At 43.6% G+C, this 11,120-nt stretch overlaps 1 protein-coding gene and 1 long non-coding RNA gene across 4 annotated transcripts; one reads left to right on the top strand and one right to left on the bottom strand.

Moving 5' to 3' along the window:
• On the bottom strand, nucleotides 1-9,767 carry LOC126039871 (ovocalyxin-32-like). Its single transcript, XM_049803627.1, has 6 exons — nucleotides 9,399-9,767; nucleotides 3,564-3,626; nucleotides 2,457-2,631; nucleotides 1,620-1,756; nucleotides 699-761; nucleotides 1-605 (listed from the first exon to the last, which is right to left on the bottom strand). Exons 1-6 carry the CDS (start codon nucleotides 9,627-9,629, stop codon nucleotides 447-449), a joined length of 828 nt encoding a protein of 275 aa, XP_049659584.1. The 5' UTR covers nucleotides 9,630-9,767; the 3' UTR covers nucleotides 1-446.
• Nucleotides 2,638-9,417, top strand: LOC126039874 (uncharacterized). Of its 3 annotated transcripts, XR_007506420.1 has the most exons (4): nucleotides 2,638-3,443; nucleotides 5,624-5,752; nucleotides 6,729-6,847; nucleotides 8,268-8,521. It is a non-coding gene; the product is annotated as an uncharacterized LOC126039874 (long non-coding RNA). The 3 variants fall into 3 exon arrangements; XR_007506421.1 differs by lacking the exon at nucleotides 8,268-8,521 and adding an exon at nucleotides 9,351-9,417 and having other exon boundaries at nucleotides 5,624-6,847; XR_007506419.1 differs by having other exon boundaries at nucleotides 5,624-6,847.
• Nucleotides 9,768-11,120: the final 1,353 nt, after the last annotated feature.

The raw sequence follows: 11,120 nt of genomic DNA, 5'->3' as shown, positions 1-11,120 counted from the left end.
GACCCTGCGTAATGGTATTTGTTTTATTGGAGATGCAAGTTACAAATCAGCACAAATCTAACCCAAAAAATGAAGGGGAAAAAAAAAAAAAAAAGTAGACAAATATTCCTTAGTGACAGATTAATACTTTTCTCAAGATTTTTATCCAAATATATTAACTTTGTTTACAAACTATGTTACTCTAAGTAACAGTAAGTTAGTGACATAAAATCAACTTGTGTATGTTTATCTGTGTATATATAATATAGTAGCAAAGTTTTTAGGTAGACCTCTAGAACATGAGTCTCGCAGTTTAAGAAATTACAGGAATTAATTTTGGAATAAAACAGACTAGTGAAAGCATTCAAATTCACCGTTGTGCGACTGGTATAGAAAAATTATCACAACTCCAGGTCTATTAACACAAGGATTTTCTCATTTAACACATATACATAAAACTGACAATCTTAAAAATTTGCTCCCCTTTCATGTAAAATCCCAGCAGCTGATCCAGATTCCATTCCAGATCCATCTTCAAGCCCCTGATTCTCTGAAGCACAGAAGTATTTCACTTTCAGAGGGTGTCCAGGAAGCCAAGTGAGGCGCATGTGACACGAAATAATTTCCTGGAGAACAGATTTTAAAATACACATCTTTTATGATCTTTATACTGTTCCTCTATTGATGAAAGGAGGCGTTCTACACATAGGCTTTCTTACCTGTGTTGGGATTTCATGGAGTAGGACAGTGTAGTCAAATTCAAGAAAATCATCTTTCCTTATCTGGGCATGTATGAAAGAGGAAAAAAAAAAAAGATCAAGAACACAAGTTACATTGCTGAAGTTTAGAGTCTACTCTGATTGACTTGACTGCTTTTAGCTTGCTTAGGGAGCGAGATGAATAGGACTCGAGATGGCTGTGGTCATTGGCTGGAGTGAGACAGGTTTGTATGTGGACAGACAGGGAATTGGGAGCGCTTCCTGCGTAAAAGCTTTGAAGGCACTAACTGCAGCATGGCTCTGCAGTCTGACTGCTCTCTGACATGAAACTAGGCTGACTCAGATGCTAATTAAGTGAGATTAACCCTTAAATAAATTTGAGACTCTTACCTGACCATTAATCTCTCCTTCAGAGAAATCTCATTCTAAATAACTAGGGAGTAAAACCTGAACACTGTCTATGGATCACAGATGACCGAGGGAGACACAAAGCTCTGGGAACTCTGATAGTCTACAGGTGTAAGATACGTTCCCCAGAGAATGTATGCCAGGTACTAGACTGGCACTACCTTTAAGCTTGGCTAGGAGGGCAAAGAGTACAAGGAGCAACTTAGTGCGGGGCTGATGAACTGCAGGACCCTATGTTCAAATCTCCTCATTAAACCTGCAGAAGCCAACAGGTCCACTCACGCAAAGAAGGAAAATCAAATTTTGTCCAAATTAGTAGAATTTTTTCCACCGAAGCCTGGACAAAATACTTGTCCAGAGGTGGAGATACTTGTATGGTAGAAGGCCCTGGGATTTTGGGAGAATCATGCCCATCACAGAGAGTGTGAGCTGTTGATGGCCATTTTATCCTCTGCTGCCTGGTAGGCTCTGTTAGCTTCTGTGGCACAGACGTGTCATTTCCACTTCGCTTACCCACTGCTTCACAGACTTGACTTGTGCCATGAAGTAACCCAAGTTCTCTGTTGACTTTTCCCACATTATGTAACTGCTGCCAGCAACAGCCAAAGCCCACACTGGCTCCAGGGCAGGTTCAATATTGCCATAGCTGTCTGCAAAGGAGAAAGAGCAATATAAAAATTATTAATTCTGGCTGTTCAGCAGCAAAATGATAAACCACAGAGCACTTTTGTCCGATATAGCACTATTCCTGGGAAGTGACTCTTCCCTCCTATGTGTTACAATCTTGAACAGGGAGGAGGAGGAAGTGAAACCTGCAGTCATAGTAAAAGTATGAAAGCATGACAGAACTGAAATTGCCAAGAGATGCTATTCGCAGGGTCCCCACTCTGGAGGTGAGAAACCCAACATCCACAATAACGGAGGTCCTTACCTAGCTGGGAGGAAAACAGGGACTGCGGTGCTCTGCTTCCAGGATGGAAAAATTCTGTTAGTCATCCCTTGTGAATTTCCACCCGCAGATGGGGAAGGTGTGTGGGTTAAGGCAGTTGTTATTACTTGAGGACAGTTTGCATTTACTTGAATATAAAATTGCATAAGCTTGCTTTTAAATCCAAAACACCTTCGCAATGTTGTGCTGACTACCATTGTTGCGAAACACAGGAGGTTTTTTTTCTCCCCAAGACTTGCTGGCAAGGTGGAATTGTTGATGGTTAGCTCTATGGTTTTAGGGTGTTACTGTAAATATATGTGTCGTCTTTTTAAAACGCGTGTGCGTTTGCTTGTGTTCTTACAAGTGCCCAGGCTCTTTAAGATAAAATTAAATACAGTTGATTATTTAGAGGAATATACCTGGAATATTGTTTCCAATTATTGGTTTGGTTTGGTGCCTAATTTTTTGGTAAAGTCTGTTGTCCTCTTCTTGGATTTGCTTCTGGTCTTTGGTAGGCATGCACTTGATATTGACAACAGGCGGAGACTTTGTCTTCCGATACAGCACTGTAGCAAGGCAGCTCCCGGCATTTTCCTGTAAAAGTAGAATTTAAAACTGTTATCTTTAATCAAGACCTTATTTACCAGCAACACACTACTTAAAAAGCTCTTGGTATTAACAAGTGAGGTATACATATGGAGTACGTATATGTCTTTGTGAGATGCTTTGTATGAAGCTGTACAGGGGTCAAGAAAGTCTTTAGAAGAATGTAATTTTTTTTCTAAAAAAGTAAATAGGTTAAAACAACAAGGCTAAAGTTATTTAGCAGAAGTTTTTAATTAAAGTGTAGCAGAAATGCACTCAGTCATCTTGGAAATATGTTTGAGAGTTCTCAAGAAATAACTTTAATTGCTAACAGGGACTTTCATTGTATGATACTTCAGCCTTGAAACAAAACTAATCTAAGGCTTCATATTAAATTCTGAAAATAATTTGAATTTCATAAAATGTGTGTGTAATGGAAAAGCAGATGCTTACAGTAAAATTGCTGATGACAACTGTCTGACAGAATGAATGGAGAGGGGGGACTATAATTAAAAAGAACACACAACTGTCAACTCTCCATTCTTGTTTTGGCGTGTGGACACAGCAGGAGCTACAACTGGATAATGAGGACCATACTGCGACATTGAGTTTGGACCATTGCAAAGTTTCACTCGGGTGCTGCGTTGCCTGATGTGACTCGAAACAAGACAATCGCTTCAGGCACTGAGCGAAGCAGGTAGCGATGGTGCTCTGACCACTTGGACCCCAGCAGAGGCAGAGGACTGTGATTGGATTTGATGCTCGGGTGATCCTAAGAGCAAACCGTGCCCCATGCTGGACAGGCAGGTAGAAGCATAAAGGTATGTCTTTCCATTGTGAAAGATCCATTTACGACAGCACTGAAATGTACCCTGTTTTGGAGATGCTGAAGTTCATTTAACGCACAGTGTCAGAAGAAACGCGGAGGACCATAAACTCACCCCGCTCCTGTAGTCTTCAGTAGTGAACTGCAAGTAATACTTGTGACCAGAGTCTGGGATGCTCTGGAAGAGAGAAGGATTCAGCCATCAGTGTAACTACAGCCTTACGTACTGCAACTTGCTGAGGTGCTGGCATGAGCGGAGAGGGGGGAAAACGAGGGTGCCGTGACTGCCTCACGGCCTTGTAGCATCAGGGATTTGGTCAGATGAGATGTGCTGAGATGATCCTAGCAGCAAACACGAAGGGTCTTAACAACAACAACAATAAATAACCCTTATATTAAGGGATGTTTTAAAGCCTTTCCCTCACAGAAATATGCAAGAAGAAAAATGCAGCTCAAAGTCCTTCACAGGACAGATTGATACTGAGTAACTTTAAAAATAATAAAATTACGAATCATTGTTCAGCTTCTGAGAAGGTAATTTTTTGCACAGGCTATCAGAGTGCCCTTGAATATATAAATGAATCAAATCTTGCAGACTGATTCACAGCTGAACAGCAATGACAAAGGCTAATTTAATCTTAGGGATACTAACCTTTCTAGTTTTTTCTGCTGTGACTGGAAAGAGACTAATTTTACACAGCACGTCAGAGCAGGATTCTGATCTGTCTGCTCTGTTTTGCCCTGAAAATACCAGTCATTAAGTTGTCCAATTAACTATCCGAGATTCCACTGAATGTTAGCAAAGTTTCATTCCCAGGGCAAGGCCATCAGGCCAGCTACCTGCCTTTAGTACATACATGCAGTTATACACTGCAGATAAGAGGACAGATTGGTTTAGTTACTTGCTCTGCTGTTATAAAATCCCCTCTTGAAGCTTTACGATGAGGCAAGTGTGGAGCTGGACCCAGGTCACACCATGAAGGGAATGGAGGAAATGGAGAAAGGATGACTTCAGACTTTTATATCCTTGTTCTCCCCTTCTCCTGCCCCCGTTTTGTGTATTGGGTAAAACGTTGTCCTCAAAACAACAGAGAATGTGACATGCCAAGACACTCTTATTATAGCAAAATTGTAAAAACTAGCTTTCTGAAATGCAGGTTTACAAAAGAATCAGTAATTTGTGGTGCTGAAAGAAGGGTCTAATCTCTCATGATAATCACTGCAGCTAAGTCTAAGTTTCTAGTTATTGTAAAGCTACCCAAGTTATTGTAAAGCTGTTACTGCTATTGCTTCTAACATTCTTCATTTGATCCAAGTATGGGTATTTTTTAAGCACAGTGACCTAAGGCTTATTCCTTTTCTTGTCATCAGTAGCGCAGATGAAAGAACCTGAAATAGAGTCAGCTGGACTACAACACTTCTGAAGCAGGAGAAACTTAGCTCTGATTTAACTGATGATAGTGGAGAGGGTTTCCTGCTGAACCTTTTCCTCAAGGGGCGTAGTACAGCAGCCTGACTGCACGCTCCCAGTTACAACATCAGGGTCTTAAAGTCTGTAATGGAAGCTCTTTTATAGTTAGGCTGGATCTTTTCTGTCCAGTATATTCAGTCCCTTAAAGTATGTTTGACTATTCGTCCAATGTTATTTGTTCTTGCATAGGTATCACCTGTTCTCTCTGCTAAAGAAAAAAATCACTTTTACAGCTGTGATAACTTTGAGAATAGTAATCAGATTCTGACAAAATATCTGAGCAGTTTCATTGCATTTGCTTAATATCGAGCACTAATGAAGAAAACAAAATCAATTGGGACTTCGTTATTTTCATTATTCAGCCCCTGATTCTTCTCAGTAGAAGGCTTTAGAAAAGCTTCATGACTAATGACTGAGTAAATACTCTCTTTAAAAAGAACACATAATTCTGCGCTTAGGCAGTTTTTGAAGTAGGTATTCTCTCTTCATTTGCAACAACTCCACCACAGCAGTACTACTCGCCTGGAAAGCTTTCATATGGTGCTACACAGCTAAAATACATAGTCAATCTGGGTATGCATGCCAGAGGGCTTCTTTGATCTTAGCAGGGAGAGGGAGAAGGTACATCTGGCATGAAATAATTTTAACTTTTATAAAGTATTTCTAGTTTTGAAGAAAAACATCACTGTTATTTCCACTATCAGCCCAAAATGCATCACTGTAAACCGTCATGTAGCGTGAGTTAAATCAGAGCTGAGGAATATTTGACATCACAGAATGATGGCTGGCTGAAAGCAGCCAAAGATAAAAGTGTCCAGAAGAGAAGAAAACAAGTGAGTAATTCATTTTTCCGCTGAATATCTGGGTCACGGGATTGTTTTATTTCCGGGCTCAAAATTAATGCAACTTTCATGGCAGATTTTTAGTACTGTGAAGGCCAGAATAGCAGTTTTAAGACCAGTTTCATTCCAGGTCTCAAAGGAGGTGGTTTTACAATTGGTTTACGCTGCTCCAACTCCCCACTGGCACAGAAAGGGGTGATCCCTCTCTCACCCCTTGCTGCAGGTTTCCATCTCTTCTCCTGTGTATTTCCCCACCAGTAATTCTTCTCCAGGACCAGGTTTTGGTTGCTGGATCAGAGGGCGGACCTGATCACTAAGCATGGAGAAGCTGTCACTGCTGAGAGTGGAGCGAGAGGTGTCCTTCGGGGGCTTGACCAGGGGGATTTCCACCTCGTAGCCCTGCCGCTGTCCCTGCAAGCCAGCTCAGGTAGCCTGTGGCTTCTAGAGGTGCTGGAGATGTCCGATCCACAAGTAGCCAGGTGAGCTCTTGGGCTGCCCCAGGCAGGAGGGAAAAGCCAGCAGAGATGGTTATTTTCTCGACCTCTCTGTATCTGTCTTTCCCTAGACAATTTACCTACCCTGTCACTGATTCTACTTTTCCCACCCTAACGTGGGATCCTGACTGTTGGAAATAAGTAGAAATCTTTTAATTGACTTCCAATATTAGGACCATGGTTCTGGTATTACACTGTTTTGTGTCAAGGTGAGCTTGTGAAGAGAAATACCCATCTGTAAAATTGTATTTTGTAGTCCGATTTAAGCAAATGTTGCAGTTTAGCTAAGAGATTACCTAGCTTTACCTTTATACCTCACCTCCTGGTTCACCTACCTACTGCTCAGTTATGACTTCCAGGACAGTTTGGTATGGGAGACTGCTACATCAGTGTTTTGAAAGTTTCTCTCTTGAATTCTAGGATCTTCAGCTGGCACACACTAATGCTTCTCTTCTCAAAAATGTATTTTAAAGTGCAAGCTGTCAACAATTCCATGAGAGGCACGCTGCTGTTTCCTAGAAGATACTCACTTAAGAAAAAACCTGCATCAATGAGAAGGGACAACAAAAAGAAAACTGCAGCCAATGGCAAGGTAGGAATTATTATATGTTTGGTATATCTCTACTCTTCGTTGCTAGGAGAGAAAAGCACTGAAGTCTTATTTTACCTGAACTTGAAAAATTCTTCACATCCAATGGAGTTACTATACTGGTGACCATCTCCAGTCCTGTTTCTAATTACCACAGTTTCACTAGCTAGTGGGCTAATAATGTTAGTTTTAAAATACAGTGCTCATGATTAAATTCCATTAGAAAATTATCCTAATTTTAATAGATCCAGTAATATACTAACAATAGGAAACAAGCTTTCTTAAAAAAAACAACTAAAAGAACAAAAGCCAACCAAAGAAACACACGCCCCCCCTGCCCCCCAAACCCCAACATTTCTGTCTCTTGCATTCACATAATATAGTACACTCCTTCCAGGAAATTCTTTTCATTTTTTTACAGTGGAGGACAGGAAAGAAGGAAGTGACCATGTCTAGTACATTTCTCCTCTTGTTTTCACAGAGTGTGCAAAGAAAAAGGGGAAATAAACTGCAGAAAGTGGTTACAGCGAGCTCCTACAGCATTGAGTACTGTGAGGAAATAACGAGGCATTTCACTTCTCTATAATGAACCAATTTTTTTCTTTCCTATATGAAAAGGCAGGTGGCTGATAGTGGGTAGAAAAGACCCCTTTCCCTCCCTGCAACGAAAATTACCTTGTAAATATTCACTTACACTGGGGTTGGAAAGAGGAACTGCACCAACCCCTTCCAATATGTCTCTTTACTAGACAAGTGCATTGCTTCCAGCAGCACACCCTGCTGCTAGAGGCCACATTGTTGCTCTTAAAAGAGGCACAAGCGTTTGTATATGTAAATATATACATATGTACACTACCCAGTAAAGTGCTTAGTAGATACAGGAGCACTTGTACGTTTCGAGAAAAGTATCAAATTTCATAGTAAATTTCTGTCATAGGTGTCTGCAGCAATTTCATAGGAAGAATCAAATGTCACGTTAGCACATCCATCCTCGGCGCCTATTAAACTGTATGTTTACTGATGTGTTTGGGAATGATGATGAGACCAGTGTTACTTAAAGGGCATGGTCTCAGATAAATCTATAGCAGGACATCATGTTTGCATTCCCACACAGGTTGCACGACCAATGCTATCTTTCAGCCTTGCGTTACACAAAGTAATACACAAATTCTGAGTCGTTATGCAGTAGTTTGTGTTTTGTGAAATTTAATTGGAAATTATCCTGGTCTGTTAAATATTGTGTGCAACTCAAACCAGCTTCAAATTGTTTTGGAACCAGAGTCAACTGGGATATATATGAAAGATTGAGGCTCACTTCAATGTAAGGACTGCAATAGTACATCCCAAATGTTTTAGGCTGGCTTGGAACTTCTTTCTTGAAAGGGAAGATTTTACACTACACCATCTTATTCTCAATTTTCAGAGTGAGGGCCTGAATTGAACAAGCCGTGCAGATGCTGAAGGACAAATATTGTAAGATCTCCTTTTCAGATGCCAGAGCCATGAAAAGGATCCAGTGGAATCCAGTGCTGCATTTGGCACCTCAGACTGGGAATCCAAAACGACCGGCCCTTGCTTTAGGGAACTGCCCAGCCATAGCCTGGAGAGGAAGACTACATGAGAGGGCTGGTTTTAAATCCCATCCACTGCGATAGCTTAGAACCTCCTCAGCTTCTCCAGGAAGGTGGTGCTTTCCTTCCAGGATCTACAGCCTTGGACAAATGTTCCCCAACAGTTTTTGCCTGTTCTCTAACTTTCAGAAACTGAGTAAGCTGTAAAAAAAAACCCAGACCGGTGGCCGGAGGAAGAGAAAGGCTGCGTGGCACAGTGCTTGCAGGCAGCGGCCCTGCATTTCAGTGTGTGGGGCACGGGTACACCGGGCATGCCCTGGGCACCGCCTCAAGCATCCCTGACAAGCTCTGGGTGACATGAAAGCTCTGCCCCTGTAGCTGCTCCTATCTAGGTCTCCCACCCCTTTCTGTCACCTCGGTTTGACATGGTTTTTGGAAGTTAAAGTCATGTTTTCCGACGGGAGCTGCATCACCTTTAGTTGAAGCTCTCGGTCTCCAGAGCTAGAAAGCAAAGTCCTTTCCATCCCTACTCACACAGAGTAGATGGTCGCTCCAGAAGCAATTCTGCCGAAAATGTTTCCTCATCAAACTGTTTTCTTTCCAGTACGTGCCCGCAGCGTGCCTCGGTTCCCTCTTTTCCCCTCATCTGCGCTACCCTGCTTTTGATTCCAGGACAGGGCACTCTGAGACAACCTCAACCGACTGGCTGGGCTTGGATTTGGGGGGGGGGGGGGGGGGGGATATATATTTAAATCATGAATCAATTAACGACCTTTCGAGGTGGATCCCCGCTGAGGGGACCCCGAGCCCCCTGAGGGAAGGACAGCAGCTCCCGCCGCGGGAGGCGGGAAGGCGCCACCCTGAGGGCGGCTCAGCTCCTCACGGCTGCCCCGCTCTTTCATTATAATAATTAGTATTAATTGTACTTTCCCCAGCGTCGCTCGAAAACCCGCGCCTGCCCGCTCCCCGCCGGCTTCCCCTACCTTCACCGTGGCTTTGCGGACCTGCCCCAGCGCCTGCAGCTCTCCGGGGGACGCCGTCTGGAAGTTGAGGTAATGCAATGCCACCCGCGCCGCCCCGGCGGCCAGGCGGCTGCTGGGATTCAGCTCCCGCTCTGCCACCGGTACCGCGGCCACCGGCAGCAGCGAGCTGAGGCGGAGGAGGAGGAGGAGGAGGAGGAAGGCGGCGGGTGGCGCGGAGCTGAGCCCCTGCATGGTGCTGAGAGACGGGGAGGGACCGCACTGAGGCGGGCTCCGCTGAGGGCCGGTACTAATAGCGAGGGGTGGGGGGGGCGCCCGGCCCCGCTACCTCCCGCCCTCCCACCGCCCGCTGTCAGTGCCGGGAAAGCGCTGGGGGAAACTCCTGTCTTTTCGGCTACTCCCCTTCCCCTCATCCTTCCCCAACTCGCTTCAGCCCGGCCGGGGTCTTGAGGGGGGGCTGGGGGTCGTCTGAGGGGAGCCGGGGGGCCGCTAGGCCCCCCGGCTCCCCTCAGACGACCCCCAGCCCCAGGAGCCCGTGTGAGGTGAGAGGCTGCCGCTCAGAGACAGATGAGCAGTTGTAACAACGCCTATCAGACCAAATACAGGTAATTATGTGGAAAAAACCAGTTATCTCCTCCTCAGCGTTCCCACAGCGCAACGCTTCCCAAAACTAAACGAACTCCCTTAGAGAGAGACGGGCTTTCCCTAGGACGCAGTTGAAATAATCCAGAAACTGTGCACGAGAAAACAGAAGGAAGCGTTCCCCCCCGGAATAAATCTCACAAAGTGAAGTTTTTTTGGAAGCAGTATGGTCGTATCTCTTGTAGCGCCAAGAAAATGAACTGAGACAGCAGCCCGGCAGACGGGTTCCCTTAAGGTGATTTTTTAGGACACGAGAGTGCCTTGCTACTCCTGGAAGCATCTCTTTCGGAGAGACTGAATGTGGTATAACGTAAAAGACTGCAGTACTTCCTGGGTTAAAAATGCTGGGTTTTTAATGACCTACTCTGTTACCATTCGAGCAGATGGGTATTAGTATGCGCAGCTGGGAATTTATTTTTATGCTTCTGCATGTGTATTGGGGCATGCTTCTGGGCTGGGTTGTCAAAGTAGTAAATCACAACTCTGGTTAAAGACTCAAACTGTCTCTCGTGGAGCATCAAGTTGCCTTTGTTACTGTACTGCTTTTTCACAGAACTTGAAATTGAGTGTTTCTGAGGCTTTCCTAAGTGAGGGAAAGAATTATTACAATAAAGGCATAATAAAATTCTTTATTACACTGTTTGCTCTGCCAGCCAACTCATTTAATTGCCCTGACTTTGTTGGTGATTGTGATTTTGTTTTCGGAGATATTTTCAATAAATAATAGTTTATATCTTCACATTCTCTGGCATGCTGTTTTCTTTCTTTACATTGGGTAGCAGATGCAAATGTAGTTTCACTCTTTTTTTCCTTTTGTTCCCAGAAGCCCTGTGCTGTTTCTGTTTCATCCCTTCTGCAGCTTGCTTTGTTCCTTTTTTTTTTTTTTGTTAACAAATTCTTTGTTACAAATTCTGAAGTACCTCAACAGAAATGGGCTGTGTTTTGAGTGAAAATGTAAGACGGAGACAGCCATATCGGGTCAAGCCAAGAGCTTATCTAACCTGGTATCCTTTGACAGTGCCTTTGCTTTGTGAAGACTATAAGAACAAGGCAAGAATAGGTGATGCTTCCCAGGAATACTCT

Source organism: Accipiter gentilis, chromosome 6 (genome assembly GCF_929443795.1).
Source record: "Accipiter gentilis chromosome 6, bAccGen1.1, whole genome shotgun sequence".
NCBI lineage: Eukaryota > Metazoa > Chordata > Aves > Accipitriformes > Accipitridae > Astur > Astur gentilis.
This window is presented reverse-complemented; position numbering and strand designations above follow the sequence as displayed.